Source organism: Zonotrichia albicollis, chromosome 1 (assembly GCF_047830755.1).
Source record: "Zonotrichia albicollis isolate bZonAlb1 chromosome 1, bZonAlb1.hap1, whole genome shotgun sequence".
NCBI classification, from domain to species: Eukaryota; Metazoa; Chordata; class Aves; order Passeriformes; family Passerellidae; genus Zonotrichia; species Zonotrichia albicollis.
In genome coordinates this window covers 53,221,773-53,239,450 of record NC_133819.1, presented here as the reverse complement: position 1 = coordinate 53,239,450, position 17,678 = coordinate 53,221,773, and the positions used below count along the sequence as shown (strand labels likewise).

At 38.7% G+C, this 17,678-nt stretch overlaps 1 protein-coding gene across 2 annotated transcripts in view; it reads right to left on the bottom strand.

The window, feature by feature from the left end:
- The window catches only part of GLI3 (GLI family zinc finger 3), a 201,911-nt gene that overhangs the window by 179,555 nt on the left and 4,678 nt on the right, over positions 1-17,678 (bottom strand). For both annotated transcript variants that reach the window (XM_005486993.4, XM_026793419.2), the window contains exon 3: positions 7,188-7,350. In XM_005486993.4, the coding sequence (XP_005487050.2) occupies positions 7,188-7,311 (124 nt within the window). In that variant the 5' untranslated portion in view covers positions 7,312-7,350. The remainder of the gene's footprint in view (positions 1-7,187; positions 7,351-17,678) is intronic.

Genomic DNA, 17,678 nt, shown 5'->3' with positions numbered 1-17,678 from the left:
AATTTACACAGTTCAGATCATAAAGCCAAATACAGTGCCTGCCAGAAGGGTTGCTTAGCTTTAAGTCAATTAGAAGGATTTTTAAAAATTCTTTTTTATTTACTTTAAGAAGATCATCTGCTCTGCATAGCTCCTTCACTTCTCTTTTTTGGGACCCAGGATCCAGCAGTTTTTTGCCTTAAAGTGCCCCTTTCAATCCTTCCAAGCAGCCTGGTACCCATTTGTTTGCTGACAACCATTTCCAGCAGCTGGGAGGAAGATGCCATCACTTGGAGCAGCAGTGCTGTTGCCACACAGCCTCCCCACTTTGGTGACACAGGCTGGCACAGCAGTGCAAGGTCTTTACTTTTAGGCTGTCTTCCCCTGAGACCAGCACTTGATGGCAATGAGTTAGCCTTTTTTAGAAAGCTAACAGTATCACTGGAGTTTCAGCTGCCAGCAGCCTTTTTTTCAAAAAATCAAACCTCTTGGTTGCTTTCTCCACATCAGTACTGTGGGCTGTAATGGTTGAATTTTTTGAATTCTGACTGACACTAGACTCCTGCAAAGCACAAGATACAGAGCATGGTACCACCACCATACTGCAGAGACACAATTTAAACCCTTTTTATTATTATTACTTCTGTGTCAAAACTCAGGTACAATTTTAATATGGTTGCTTGGGTGTTTTAGGGTTGAGTCTTTTTTTGTTGTTGTTTTTCGAGAAAAAAAATCCCCAGTGTAAAATTTCCTAAATTTAACCTCCACCTTGAACAGGTGGCAAGCTTCTGCTGCTAACTAATGTTTTCTCCTGATTCCACCTCATGTTATCCAGCAGGATGTTAAGTCATTACTTACTGATTACAGTGATTGCAGGGATAAGCCACTCAATCATCTCTTTCTGGAACTTGCAAAGGGATACAGGAGGATTGACATTTAATATCCCTTATGCTATTAACCACTGCAGGGAGGGGAGAGAAGGGGGGAAAAAACGAGGGAAATCTCAGCAGAATTAATGAAGCAATACTGCATTGCACTTGCAGATTGCTGGGTTTAGAGTGGAGTACGTGTACAGCTGGCTCACTGAGGAACAACACTAGAAAATAGTATCAGGCAGAATGAGTTATTACAGTCTACAATAAGCCATAACTTGATGACTGAAATTTTATTAGTAAGCATAAAGGACCATGGGTACATTACTCCAAAAGAACGTGTATTTAATCAGCTACTCATACCAGATTACAATACACCAAGACATGCAGTCCCCATTTAATTACAACCTCCAATATTTTCATCTCCAATACTTCTAAGCATCAGGGTAGCCTATTCTGCCCTAGGAAAAGTACCTTCTTTTAAAGTTTATCCTCTTACGACCCAGCCACAAATATTAGAACAGAAGAGTACAAAAAGTCTTACAAGTTCAGGTCTTTGCCCCTATTTTTCTGGGCTACCACATATGGCCAGTCTACCTTTAACTTTCATGCTGCTCTACACCACTTGTAATCCCCACTTGTAGATGGGGATTACTTGCAGTATTTGTTTTGCTGAAAAAGAAATTTGTCAGAAAAATATGTACACAGAAGTTATCATTTTCAGCATCTAAAACTAGAGATGTTGCTTCCTCCTTGACCTGAAAATGAAAGTGAAGAGGGCCCCTCCATACTCTTTGATTTCAGGGGAAGAGGATGGCATCTCCTGATGACTTTGTAGAATCAGGTCTCATATAATCAATTCAGGGCTCAATTTACAAGTCACTAAAATAGTACAGGCAACGTTTCTTGATACCTAACAACCTCTTTTGAACCCTGACCTCTCAACAGGACCCTGAGCACATGAGTCCAACAAGGGGGCCAAGAATGGGTATTATGATTAACACCTATTTTATGGTTAGGCTTGAAAGCAAGCAGCAGGACAAGCAACCAACTGAAGTTTAAACAGGAAATGTGATTCTTATGGGGTTGCAGACTGCTGAATACTTCCTTCAATCAACCCTGAAAGTACTAGGAAGAAGGAAAAAAAAAGAGACCTAGATGAAGCTGGGTCTTCTTCTGAAAGAATCAAAGTGGACACATGAACTTCCTCTCATTTATTCATCTATCAAGCTTGGTTTTAAGTTACATCATCATTAAGATAATAATTTCTGCTTTCTATCACTTTAAAGTATGTTCTCAATAGCTATCTGATTCTGATAAAGGTAGTCAAGTCCACAACCTACATATGTTTATAATTAGCTTTTTTTTAAGGCAGAGTAATAGGTTAATAAGAAATATCAGATTACACTGGAACAAGCTCATGGGTCAAAAACTAGACAAAACATATCAAACTGAAAATAAGTGCTTGGTTGTCAGACATTGAAAGAGCTCCTATACAATAACTGCATTGTTTTAATAAAACATTAAAAACATCAGTTTTGAGCCAAAATGTCCAAAAGAGGAAAGCATTCAAGTCACCAACAAAATTCACAAGCCAAACAGTAAATAAATCAGGTTTGAATACAGCATCACAATATCCTAATGTTCTCCAAGCAATGCTGTGAAGTGCAGTCTTGCCTTTTACAAGTTCAGTCCTTACAGAAATTCCCTCTACCTTTCTGAAATTAAGGCAAAAAAGTTAATTATATCTATGGTACAGATTAAGTGAAAAAAAAACAAGTGGCATTGAGTTGAGGGCTTTTTTAAACAATGCCTTTAAGGAAGCACCCTAAGAATAAATCCAATTCATGGGCAAAACAGGACGCAGAGTCAAAAAAGCCTGCCTGCACTAAAGCCACTGCCTCATTGTAAGCATGCAAATACCCACACTATTAGGGCAAAGAGAAGTAGTCTCATGGCTAAAGCAAGTCATTCGCTTAAGTTCACCAGACTGGAGTTCATGACTTTACTGCAATGCTCAGGAAGGCTGGCAACTCCCGGTGCCGGGGCAGCAGGAAGGCACTGCACCAGTGCAAGCAGCACAGCTGCACAGGCAGGGCATGGCAGCAGGCAGCTTTCTGCTCCAGCACTGCAGCACTCAGCCTGACATATGGACTTGGCATGCCGTGGTCTCAGACAGCTAATCCGTCAGCTGAGGAGCAGCGTGGAGGAGAGGTGAGAACGAGCCTTCACACAGGCATTCATCACAATGCAGCAAGACAAGGCACTGGGCAGACTCCTGCAACACTTCCAGCATGCACCTGATGATTTCTTTCTAACCCTGGAATTACTTGAAATTACAGGAGATACTGTATGATCCACCAGGGTCTAGCAAGGCAGGTTTTGTGAACTGTAACACCAGACAAAGGCTCTCCGATGGGAGTACAGAACTAATGGCAATGAGTTTATCAATGGATACCACCCTTAAGAAAGCCATTCTTTGCATAACTTGATAGAAACCTGAGTGTGCATGCAGCAACCTTCAGAACAACCTAAATCCATGCTCTGACATCGTAAGGAGCAGAGTGCTTTGTTCCCAGAGAAGTGGCACAAATGTGCATATAAGACAAGACCGACAACACAACCCCGTTAGCCAGGTGGTCCAGGGCACTGGCCTCTACTCCAGTGTAATATGAGCAGCACAGCCATGACATAAACATGATTTATTTGTTGTTGTTATTACCTTGCCAAAGCAGATCAGCCTGAGGTTATCAAATCCCATCAAACACAAAACTAAGCTTACTTTATGCGCTAGCACAAACTTTTTTACTCATACAGCCTTTTGTGAATTAAGTTTTCTTTAGCAATTTTTGTCCCCATGGATATTAGTCTTGCCATAAATATAGCAGTCAAACAAAGGATGAAAAGGAACAATCCTAGTAAACTGCACAGTTTGTTTGAGACACAGAAAATGAAACACAAAGAAGAAAAAAAATTGCAGAAATTAATTTAAAACAAAGTAAGAGTGGTTCGACTGGGAATTAATGTGCACCAAAGATTTTTCTTATCACATTTCCTTTTACATTGTAGTCATAACAAATTATGATTTTTTTTTTTAATTTTTGATCACATGTATTTTAAATGAAGTTTTAATTTGCTCCAATACATGTACTGTCCTGGAGCAAATTTTAATGGCTTAGTTATAAATCCTGAAATGTAGGGGTTTGTAATGGAAATGCTAGCAGGTCCACATCTAACATATTGCAAGCATCTTGGCAATACAGCGCTTGTAGTAATCTTTATGGCATTAAGTATTGACAGGAACTCAGCAGAAGTGGCAAACTTGTAAACTGTGGCCCATGCCTGCTCTGTGCTTGAGACTACAGAGCAGCTGGTACCTTCCAAAGGACACCCTTAGTCTGAGCCTCAGAACTTCTACTGCATTGTTCAGGTTAACACTGAACAATGAGCTCCCCTTCCAGCTCACCTTTCCCACATTCTTTCCCTTGCATCTAGGCTTACACCAAACTCTTCAACACAGAGTCTGCACAACATATGATTTAAAAGTTTTCCACACTCACTAGCCATATTAACATAGATCCTGCTCCTGGGTGTGTCACTTATTTATGGGAGCTGCTGAAATAATGGCATTTTCTTTGTTTCTTCACGACTGTATACTCTGCTATAACTAGCAGCTTTCCATCTGTTTAGGATCCAAGTTCTGCGACCTTCAGAAGACAGCAGAGATACTAAGAAAATACTTGTCTGTACATCACTCCTCAGACAGGTATCAATAAAACTTTATCCTGCAAATTTTGTTAATTCATGAGTTGTCCAGAAGTATAGAAGCACTGAGATTAGACATGATTATGAAGTGACATTAGTATGATAGGTAGATGTTGCTCTGCAATTACATCAGTCTTCTGAGAAGAATAGCAGGGATCATTCTGTCCTTTTGTTATTTTTAAGGGTACCTTACCTTGTTTAACAGAGCATTCAAATGCAAATCGCAACATTTAACATTACCACAGACCTTTGCAAAAAAAAAAGAGGCACTGAATCGATAAAAGCTGCATGTTTTGTAGGAGTGGTGTCTTATAGCAACTGATGATGTTCCTGTAGTAATACTCATTCCAGCATTAAAGAACAAAAGATGCAAATGCATTGCAAGCTCCAGCTTTCATGCAAATTGTCCCTGTAACCAAAATTCATTATCATGACAATCACATCTACAAGAAGCAAAACTTTTAAAACACTTCAAGAGTAAAACTCACATTTAAGTTCCTAAAGTTTTAGTACTAGTATTTGTTTTGGTACATGCTCCACGAAGTCCCTAGACTAAGAGGAAGTTTTTCATATCAAAGAAGGAATCGAATATTTTATGCCTTTGAAGGCCAGCTCTGCATCTCTGGAAAGCCGTTGTGTCTCTGTTATGCATGAAGGTAGATTAGAAACCCAAACCTTGGAGATCCTGATGACTTCCTTAAATACAAAGACTAACAATGCCAACACTTACCTACTGAAAACAAAGTTAACTGTCATTGACTTAAGGAAAGGAAGCCTTGGGCCCCAGGACGTGTACTACATTAGCATCTCCTTTCATTAGTAGGAGATAATTCAGTGACACAGTCATTCATTAGACTTGAAGTCTTTCCAGCTCTTAGGAGTTTGATGACCCTGCTATGCAGTAAGGCTCCCCATAGGTGAAGCATGTAGTTAAGAACTAAAACTACCATTAAAGAAAGAAAATTACTTGAAAACACGGTATATCAGTGTCAGAATTAGGCAAAAGCATCTTGAAGGCTTTTGTTTTAGCCCTCTAAATCTACATGTTTACCAATAACATTCAAGCTAGCCCAGTCAGAGATGAATGTTTGAGTACAAACCCCTGACACAACAAAGAATATGCATATGTGTTTAACTGTGCATCTGCTTGAAAAGTTGGGCAAATGTGGAAAATCCTATTATCAATTAAAAAAAAATACAATGGGGGCCTCTTCAGCTAATGTGAACCACTGTAATTCTATTGACAGCAAGGGATCTGTGCTGACTTACACCAGCTGAGGATCTAATTTCATATGCCTTAGAAAACTGATGCAACCTTTCCCATTGCGACTCAAGGGTTTTTATACTCTCATGGGGATCAGCTCCATCTAGTAGGTCAGCAGGTGTTGAGTCTGTGTTGGGTCAGTTTGAATCTGAAGTCCAGCCACACAGGAGGATACTGGGACATGTGCCATCTAATTTTTAATGACCCATGGACATTCCCCTCTAGTATGGCTGTAGGATTCATGTATTTTCTCCTGTAGTCTAGTGGGACATAACCTGTTTCTTTGAGAAAGCAGAAACGCCCTATTGAAGATATCAAAGTGAGAACCTGACCTGGAGGACCACAAGCCCAGATAAGTGAGCATGATGGAAACAGAAAGTGTGAACTGAAAATGTTTTGCCAGAAATACACCAGGACCACAAAATATACAGAAAGGCATTTTCTACTTCTCACCATAACTAGACCGTTTTTTAAAAAAATAGCAGTTTTAGCAGTTACTCCACAACTATCCAAAATCCATAGGTCTGCCCACACCATTTCAAGCAATTTTCTTTTCTAATGCAACAGGAGCTTTGCATTAGTAGGAACCAATATGCTCAGCCTTCTTACACCAAACAATGAAAAGGTGGGGGGCTGGGTTAGCTCACACTCTTCTGAGAGGCAGGGAATACGTAAAATTGTCAACTGAGATATACTCTCTGGGGAGAATTACGCAAACTACTCCAGTTTTGCAAATCTACAAGCTGTACATTCACAACTTTGAAATTAATCCACCAGAGAATACACACTTAGCTTAATGTTTTGTTCTGGGCATTAAGGGACTTTGGTTGGGTGGGACAGGGTGGGACAGCCCTTTCTGAGAAGGAAGTTTATTTGTAAAAGAAAAGAAAAAAAAAAAAAAACCTTTGCCATTTATTTTGACAGACCTACTTCTGTCTCTATAGTAATAACTAATTACCTAACCAGTGTAAGAGATTTCAATGGCCAAATGCAAAGCACTTGCAGGCCTTGCCAGGCTAATCAAGACAATTTCCAAAATGCCAAAACCAGGAAGTTCCTATAATAAATAACTTAGCACATTTACATCTCAAATTAGAACATCTGGAAGAAAGAGACTATGCCTGACGCCAAAACAGGCCTTATTGTATCCTACCACTTTCCACACCACCACCCCTCCTCCGTTCGTTTTCTTTAGCCTTTCTGTAGAACAAACACTGATCCAGGTGCAAATGCTCAATTCACAAGGAATGCAGAGAACATAAAATTACTGTAGGTTTGGCTGCTAGTAAATCCCTGCTGTTACTCACCATTGGAAGTTGTGCTGGAGGCAACAGCTTTCTCACTGACATCTGTTCGACTGGAGCATTTCACGATGGAATTCTCCACTTTTTTCTTCTCAGTTGTGGCAGAGCTATGGGACTGCGCCTCCATGATGACTTCTCATTACTTCAGCTCTCCTTGCACTAATACCTGAATGAAACAAGAGTCATAAACTCTAAAGACTGTTTGAAAGCTTAGCCCAAGTCTTCTCACCCCTCTCACCTGAAGAAGAGCCTGGAGCACAACTGAATTAGCAGTTCACAGTTCTGTAAGCTCATCAAATCATGTTTGCATGCATGAATTCCTAAGGAATTTAAAGAAATACTAACACCAAAACTTAGGCATGTTTGCCTTTAAAGAGAATCAGCATCACAAACCAGTATGCTGTTCAAACAGCATAGGTAGGTCCATTTTTTTTCAATTTTGTGGGGTTTTAATGGATCCAAAAGGAAAAAAAGGACAGTATTTTTCTCTTCTGCCCAGAGCATTTTGGAAGAAGGCAAAAAAGGGAAAAAAAAAATCAAGAAAATCAAGACAGACCTTCATGTTGACTCTAGAAGCCAAATATTTAAATTTCAACATTCAGGGTGTTGGAACACACTGCCTCAGGAATTATCCTGTCTATCTCTACACCTTGTTACTCATGTTAACATCTCTCACTTTGTTTGTTCAGAAATCTAACTCAAACAAAATTGTATTGGCAAAACACCCCGAAAACCACAGGGAAAGACAAACATTATTGCTGGTGGCAGATAATGAGATCACTTTCTTTTGCATGAAAACGCTGGAAATAGAAAGCTCTGTAGAGGTGTGTATCTGGTTACTTTGCCTTTCCTGGATGTTCTCCTCAGTGTCATCTCCAGTGATACATTCAATTAATACCCCGCAAATAATTTCTCCCTCTTCTCAGATATTTTACATTCCTGATGGAAATATGAGAAGCCCAAAAACTTGCAAAAGGGTATCACTGCTTGTGCAGCAGTGCAGGCACAACAGGCCCCAAGACTGCAGGGATCTTAGGCTGTGAAGGATGCAAACATTAAGAGCCAGTCTGCAGCTTAACTTGATACACACCTGTCTGTCCAAGTTAGCTTTATGCAAATCATCAATATTCAGCACACACCATGCTTAGAACCAAATAGGTTGGTACTTTTGTAGTTTGAATATGAATCTATGCAACAACAAAAATAATAATTAGTTTTCTGCTCTGGGCAACACTGCTTGGTAGTCAAATGGGTCTAAAATGGAAGGAAGTCACACTCTTCTACGACACTATTTAAATAAAATTTTCAAAAGGCTTCAAAAAGCCACAAAATATAATGAAGTGTAATTATATTAGCAACCTATTTCCCAAATTCTGACAGTCAAAAAAAAAAAAAAAAAAAAAAAAACCAAGAAGAAACAACACCAAACAAAAAAAAAAAGGCTACAAAGCCAATTCATCACAAACACAGCTGTCTAATAAACCTTCCCCTTCCCACCTTCCTAGTAGGAGTTCTTTTTAATAGTACAATAAAACACTCCAAAGCCTCATTGTTATACAGTAGGGATCAAAGTAGAGCCCAATCACTAAATGAATCATTATTTAGCCAGGCAGCACAGCCAAGGAACTGCGCTAGATACCAGAGACTCTCTGACACTGACCTACTGTCTATGCTTTCACAAGGCATTTTTCTTCCCTTCAGTTTCTTGCTTGCTAAAAACAGGAATAACAAAGCTCTGCCTGCCACAGAAGAGGACTTATAAGACTACTCTCATGATCTATCTGTGAAAGTGCTATAAGTATTATTGTGATCTGTGAAACACCTTCCTACCAAAACACTAAGGGGAATGTCAGGTGTCTTCAAGCAGAGTAGGAGAGATCTAACAATACTCAACTTGAAACAGCCCTGAATTCTACCCAGCCATGCACAAGGCTCCTTGAAGAGAGATCTCAAGTGAGCTTTGTAAACAGCACCTTTCCAAACTTTTCATTTGACTTCTTCCTCTTCCCCTTTGCACACCTCATGCAAGGGCATCCCCAGTTTAGTCATTTAGCTTGAATATCTAGCTTTTCAGTCTCTTGCATTACTAGAGACGGGGAAGGCTGACACTGCCAAGTTGCTCACCCCACACTGAGAGAAAGATGTTTGCTTTCTCTACACAGCCCTGGCCACATAAACACCAAAACCTGCCTCTACTCAGCTTCCAACTACTGCATGAGAGAGTCCCTCAATGTACCCTCCTATGTTCTGACTAACAACCATTCTCTCAAATTAATTATTTTCTATGCATCCCTGAAGGAACTAAAATGCTATACATCTTCAGTTGTGGTTATTTTTCTTCCATTGCCTTCTAAGGGCCAAGACTGCTATTGAGGTGGCATCTTCATTTACACCAAAGAATATGACTTTGAAAAGTTGCAAGATAAAGATGCAGAACTCATCCCCCTTTTTGTTTGGTCCTTGGTTCACAAGCATGTTGATTTTGACTTAAAATCATGAAAGAAAGCAATTAAACTCCCTATTCAACTAGAAAGGAAGAAGCCACATACTCTGCCTCCACAAGGCTGGCAGAGTGGCATGAAACATTTGGGAAGAGATCACAAAAATGATGACAGGTATCTAAAGTGGTTCCACTGCCTCCTGCCATACAGATGTCTATGCAGGTATGTGCAAGGAGCCTTCACTTATCCCCACCTCCTCACTTATCTCCATCTCCTTCCCCTCTCCATCATGGCAGTACCTCCAGTACAAACTGATCCTACCACTTCTCAGAAAAGGAAGGTAATGCAGGTACTTTAAGGACTTGCCATGGCCTTAATCTCATAAAAAGCACCTTTGAGTCATCTGCAATTCAAGAGCAACATGTGACTGGTCAGACTGACATCATCCATTCTCTTGACTATTTTATTTCTTTCCCCAACACCCTGCCAATGAGATTTTTCTGGTGCTTTGGGGTGATCTTTACTGGAAGAAAGAATAGCAGACAGAATTCCAATTTCTTCATCAGTCTCTATCACTTCTCTGTTTTATGCTACCTGGTGTGGACCGCAGTACAGAACATAGGCCTAAAGCAGCACTTAAATTTTTGGACAGAAAATTGCAGAACTGGCCAAGACCTAATATAAACATCTGCTCTTGGTTCATCTGTTCTGGTTCATGTCTACTCAGTTTACATTAGAAGGCTGCTTTTATTCATGTCAGAATGAAAGAGGGAACACCACAAGAGTAAACTTTCTTACTCAGCTCTGCACCCTGCAGCACGAGCCAATGGCCCTGGGGCTGCAGGCCTTTCCTCCTGTGCCTTCCCTCCTCTGCTCCCAACCTGCACACACACACACACACACACACACACACGCACGCACAAACATGTGGCACAGACACCTGCAAGAATTCCTGCAGATCCAGCAAACCCCAGTGGTGCACCAGCAGTGGTATGCATGGTTGGGAAGGCATGGAAGGTCAGAAGAGATGGCAGGACTAATAATTAGAGGGATGTGGCTTGTTATGTTTTGCCAAGCATACCCCTCAGGGAAGCAGACATCACATCTCCATCAATGTGGTGCCCCAAAAATCTTTTATTTTTTGTCCTGAAGACTATCTTAAGCCTAAGTTGAAAACACAAGCCAGACACACATCTTCTAGAATCATTCTCCTTAAATTTGGTTGATTTTTATTTTCTCAGAGAAACTGTGGGAAAATATGGGAGCTGCAGTTCACCAAAAAAAAAAGTCCAAGGTTATGTAAAGATTTCTTTCTACTGGTTGTTAACCCCTTTCAAAAAGCATTCTAAAAATCAGACAGCCTGACATCATCTCCACACTAAAATACAGTGGTTTATATTAGGGTGTATGTGTGTCTCTCTCTCTCCAGTGTGTGGGTCAGTGACTTTTCTGTTCCAGCCTCCAGGCCTGAGACAATCTGTATCTATTCCCAGCAAGGAGTCCCACTTTCAAAAAACCTGAAAACTAGTTTCATTGGTTATCCAGCATTTCCATGTGCATATGAAAGGCAAGAAAATGCTATAACAGTATATGGGCAAAAGCCTGAACTTCCATAGGTAAATAGAGGGATAAACATTCCTTCCCCAAAGCAAACATTTGTGGCTTTTTCCCATTCAACCATGCTTGAACCTTTTGTAATTTCCCTGAAGCCTGAACCCACTCCGCAATTAATTCCAGATCCCCATTTTAAACCTAATCCCTCTCAAAACAGTAACCTGCCTGCAGGTGTGTCTCCTCTTTTTAAAATATAAATGCAAACCTTCCCCAGTTGCATATTATATTGGAAGAATTTTAGGAACACGCTACTGGAATGAACTAATTAAATGAGGAAAATTGTCTCTTTTAAAAGGAGTGTCAATAAATCACAATATGTTGGAAACTTATTTAGAACAAAAAAATTCTTTCAAGTAAGTTAATATTATGTAATTTCTGGTCCTTATGTATGTTGGTTATAAAACTGTGCCTTATAGTAGTAAAAATGATTATATTAATATGCTGGGGAAGAAAAAAACTCACCACATCCCTTTGTTCATTTACTCACAGTCCAAACTAACCAAAACCAGTGGAGCAGCCCTGTGCTTGGAAGAACGAGAAACTTGATCCTTTCTGAACACACATTTCAATTCTCCAAGAAATCTTCACTCTGTATCACTTCTCTTCTCTGAACTACTTTTCAAGTAATTTTATTTATACTGCATACATTAATTTTAAAGACCAGATATTTATTGCTAGGAATAGGCTCACTGACTTCAACAAGACTGCTTGCTTTGGTCAAAGTGCTGAAGTGTAAGCGTTTAAAATTCTCAATTTGCATGTTAAGACTGGTTTATGGTTCTTGCGAACTTAAACCTTCTGCCTTTCTTTGCTTTATTTTAATTTTTTGAGGAGTATCTTTTAACATGTTGAATTAAAAAAATAAAAAAGAAACAAGTAAAACCTTTCCCTGTTTTATTTGATGCTGCTATAGTTGTATTCAATTCATTAACAAGTGGTTTGCATCCGCTGAGAAGAGCTGTCTGAAATAGCAGTGTCACAGCATTCATCATCATTACATCAGCAGTAGGGAAGTTCATACTGATTGCTATCAGCAACCAGAGTGCCCCAATCAGCGTGCAAGCAAACATAGCATGTTTAATTTTTCAGAAATGACTCTGGGTAGTTAGGGTGTTCATAGGTACTACTTTGATCCACACTACTGGAAGCAGTCTTTGGGGATACAATACATCTTGAACAGCACAACTGTATGAAAGTGAAAAACACAAGGGGAGGCATGAAGAACAATCAGGAAATTACAGTCTCTCTCAACCATAAAGGACCCTTTATCAATTTTATCAACAAGGGTTGCACCGTTCCTTGGGATTATTTAAGGATAAAAAATGCATCTTGTTCAGCTACATTCAAATGCAAAATTTATATGAGACAATCTTAAGCTATTATATGGGAGCTATTTCATACTCATTTATACAGGCTTGATTCAGGTACATTTAACTTCCAAAACCCACCTAGATTTCAGTATTGCTTTCTATCAAATCTGCTAGCAAAGCTGCATTGACAAAGTTACCACTGACAGAACCTGATGAAAAATGTTCAAGCGCTCAGACATTTTAAGAAATATCTCCCAAATGTAACATTAACCTCTTGCTATATCTCACCACTTTTGTAATAGCTATAGAAACTAACCAGTATATTTTTAGAATAGTTTTATTCTCTCCTAATTCCTTGTAAGCTAAACCAGAATTCTGCAACCTTCATTAACTACTCCAGGGTAAACTTTATTTAGGTTCCTCCCTGTTGAGACAACTACTCACAGTAAGATTAATATAAACAGCACAAACAGTCTTATATCCACATCATAAAACCACAACAATCAGCTGGGGGGAGGTATGTTCCATTTCACAATACCTATCTCCATTTCAGTTATATGAATGATCTATAAACACACCAGAGAAAGAAAAAAAAAAAAGAAAGAAAGAGAGAAAGAGAGAAAGAGAGAAAGAGAGAAAGAGAGAAAGAGAGAAAGAGAGAGAGAGAGAAAGAGAGAGAGAGAGAAAGAGAGAGAGAGAGAGAAAGAGAGAAAGAGAGAAAGAGAGAAAGAGAGAAAGAGAGAAAGAGAGAAAGAGAGAAAGAGAGAAAGAGAGAAGAGAGAAGAAAGAAAGAAAGAAAGAAAGAAAGAAAGAAAGAAAGAAAGAAAGAAAGAAAGAAAGATAATTGCTTGACAGACAGAATGAAAAATACCCTAAGTTAAGAGATACAACATTTATTAATACAATCTTTCCAAATTCATTACTCTCTGCTGTCTTTTCCTTGTTCCTTTCCTTTGATTTCTTTCCCCCATAAAGTATGAAAAACAACTAGACCTAAAGCCTGGTTAACAACGATCTGATCTGCTCCTGATAGGTTAAATAGCTTGTGGCAACAATAACGGAGGATCACAAACACAAAGGCAATCAGCTAGGCAAACCAGTGCTATTAGCATCCTTGTGATTACGATCCTAAGTGGGAAAATACTCTACAGTGTACACTGAACTACTGCTTGATTGTAAGAGTCTCCCGACTCCAGGGGTATTATATATTTGCTTACGTATTTCGGCTACAGATAAACTCAGCTACCTAAAAGTTCTGAAATTATTTTAACATACACATACAATAGTATCAATAAGTGGCATTTTCTACTGAGGCACCAGCTCAGTTGCTTTAAATACACATCAACCACACAGCCTTACAAGTAGATTACATCTACTTTTGTTTCTTGGATTTAAAAAGCTGGATTTAAAAAGCTGTAATTAAAACTATTACTTCAACAGATTAAACTCTGTATCTAAAGAAAACAGATTTCTGCCAGGAAAGAGATGATTCATTTTCACACTCAGCAAACAGAACTGAACTTGGATAACAACTGAAGAATTCAGGTCGAACTGTCCATCTCCAACTAGTCTATCTCTCATAGAAGCTGCAGTTCGGAAACATGCAACACAAAGCTGAGGGACACAGAGCCCAGACTCAGTGGTTTTAGAATTCAGATATGATATATCCTCAGAGGTAAAATTTTATAATCAATTCACTGTCTGAGAGTCTTTACAATAAGGAACTAAACCTTAAGAAAAATAAACTAACAACCCCCACAACAAAAACAAAACAAATCAGGTCATTAACTCTGCATTTAAGCATTTGTTATTTTAATCACATGGTCTTGAGTTTCGTTTATTCCTTTTTTGACTTTCTTACAAACTGTCTAAATACAATGGAAAGAATAAAGTTTATTTCTTACAAAATAGAAAGTGCTACATATCTTTCAAATCTCCAAATATTTCAATATATTGGGGGGGGGGGCGTGTCTAAAACTAGTAATGCACTTACCATGGAGTTCCAATTAAACTACCTAATATTCCTCAGAAATTCAGAATAAGCTGTGCTACTGCTTGTTTTGCAATCCTACTTGTTCTTGTGCTTCAAATTCTGCAGCAGGAAAAACTCTAATAATTGTGTCAAAGTAAGATTAGCTGTAAAAGAATTAGCACAGGGAGAAGGAAAAAAATCTCCTGTGGACTGTACTGTTTGTAGCAATAGGTTACAATGAGGGAAGGCACGTCAAACTTCCCTACCAAGCCCACATTCTGTTTTTGCCCGTCTGTGTTCAGGAATTCAGCAGCACTAAATCCAAAACAAACTTTAGTAACAGTGCAGTGACTTCCTTTGGAAATACATTTGTTTTATGCAACCTGGATTTTGGTTCATTCATATGCTCAAGATCTGAAAGGCCAGGAATATTCTTAGAGAACAGGGAGGGAGACAACAGCAAGAGTTGCTGTGTGGATAACATAACTCTATGACTTTCTCTGCTGATACTGTTCCTAGGATACTTATGGTGACAATACAGGCTGGTTTTTTCTTTGTCTTCTTGTCTCTGCCTTCTTAGTTTGGTAAAGTAAATTACAAACATCTGCAATGGATGTGCTCTGCATCACAGTCAACTAAGTAGTCACTACAACTTCGACAGAAAAATGCAGAAATACTCTAATTTCAAGTACTGGAACTCAACATTCCAGTGAAATGACCACTTTCTTCACACTTTTTGTTTTATCTCATCAATTCCAACAGATGAAAGATTCCTTAGAAACAAAACTAGATCTATATATCAATGTCAATCTATACAGGAACTGAGCTCAAGGAAGAATGTATTTAATGTACATCTATTGCAAAGATGTGCCTTCTGTTCCCAACTTATGATATGTAAATGAAAGAAGAAAAGACTGTATTCCATGTTTTACAATTAGCATTTTAAAACAAGATCAAAGGAATCAAGTAGAATGTTTTTTGAAAGTGCCATGTTTTGATCACAGTCCCATTCCTGGAATCCTGTTTATGTTCTCAGCACACTCTCAGGTTAAGGGATGCCTTCATCCAGAATTTCATGTTCTAACCCAACACAGATGTTTTAACATGTAAAAGAGTGAGGAAATCTCCATATATCCAGGAAGAACTTCAAGTGTGAAAGGTACTTTAAAAACTTTATCTTCAGCTTTTAAAGTTTACTTTAGGTTTTACACCTGTCTCATAACAGCAGGAATACTGCACCATGATTCCTTCATGTTTTTGTAACTTGACAAAACACAACAGCACCACTCTGAATTGCTGCATTACAAATGCACAATCCACTGTCCTTGTTAAAACAGTGTAATTACAGAATTATATAGATGTATTATTTTCCTAGAAATAGCAAATTAAAGAGTCAAGCAAAACGCCACCAAACTACATCCTGACAGTAAAGAATCGGTAGTGCTAGGATTTCATTTTAATATACACGGCTCAGAACAGCGTACTGAACTGACACTAACTTGATCTGTGTTTCTGACTCTTCAGTTTCAGGTATTCATACATCTTATCTAATGAAGGCTTCATTCTCTGGGCAGCTGGATGATGTATTCTTTACACGCAGTTGATTTTCTTGACACTAACAGATTTGTATGCAAAGAAAACAGAGTCTCATACAAAGCAGCAAACACTACTGGGGAAAGTTCAGCTCTAAACCACCAAAAGGTCTGCTGGGTACTTTACCCTGAACTAAATATCAGATGCCAAAAAAATACAGCAACATTCTGAGCATCAATAAAAATTTTAAAAAAATTTTAAAGGCCTAATCATCTTGATGATCAGTGTAAAAAATAACTTGACATTTGAGTGGCAACTTCAGCTAAGAAAATTATTCAATCAGATCTCCTTGTAGTGGATTCTGATATTATCAGTTCTGACATCCAGCAACTATTTAGAGACAAACACATTCTATCCCAATTTCTATGTCTCTTGTTGTAATCTAAATAACCTTGCAGGGGTTTTTAACATCAATGTATTGTCTCATTTCTTATTTTGTTCCTAAAGAGAGAGAAACCAACTCTTCAGATCAGCAGCCAATTTAACACACTTTCAAGGTAAGGCAGGTACAATTTACATGCACAGAGTACACCACAACAAAACCACAGTATGATGCCAGCACAATCTTTAAGAAAGTTTTCCCCTAAATCTCTGAAGAAAGCAGCCTTAAAAGAAAGCAGGGATTAGAGTGAGCTGGAAGGTAGGGAGGGGACTTACCTCGAAGCCAGCCAGGCGGAAATCAGAGCAGTAATTCTAGCAGTCGGCAGAGTACACTTTTAGAGCTATAATGGTTCGATGGTTCGAAGAAGTGCTGGGCAGCATTGCCTCAAGGCAGCACTAATACACTGCTGACTAATGACTGGGCCATGCGGACAATGAATTTGGGGCTTGAAAACTAACAGAAACCTGCCGTACCTTGACAAATGGGCTTTCAAAATTTCATTCACTGAATAACCTTTAAGCACAAAATGGGCTCAAGTTCTCTCGGGAATAATATGACACATGTTGTTGGACAATAAGTATTTTCTTTTTAAATTAAAACTATTACACCGAATACATAAACATGATTACAGTGAATAAAATATAAGAGTTAACTATTTGGCACCTAGAAAAGACCAGACTCTGAATGTGAGGGGGAAGCCATACATTCAGAAGGGTCAACAAATCCCAAGGTTAACCACCTGATTCACTGAAATTCATTCTTGGCAGAATATATTTTCCCTTTTTTGAGACGTAAAGGAGAACAAGAACTTCAAAGGTATGTTTAATGAGCTGCTACAAGCACAATTGGTTAAAAGAGGCTCAGAAATTATGTACTAAAAGCTGCATTGTGCTTAGAATTACAACTGAAAAAGTCTCGTTTTAAAGAGCCCCATAAACCAAATCAAGCCTCTTATAAACTTTTGTCACCTTGTGTACTGACAAACACATTAAAACAACAGAATCCCTCTTTAAAGGAGTTCCTTTTTTTCAGTGCAACTCGACTTCTAATTTGAAAATAGCAATTTTGGCTCTTTTTACAGACAGAATGAAATACCTAAAGTGTCCCTAAATTAACAAGTACCACTTGCCATAGACAGCATCGCCCTTAGCAGCTCCTAAAAACTTCAGAAAAGGATCTTAA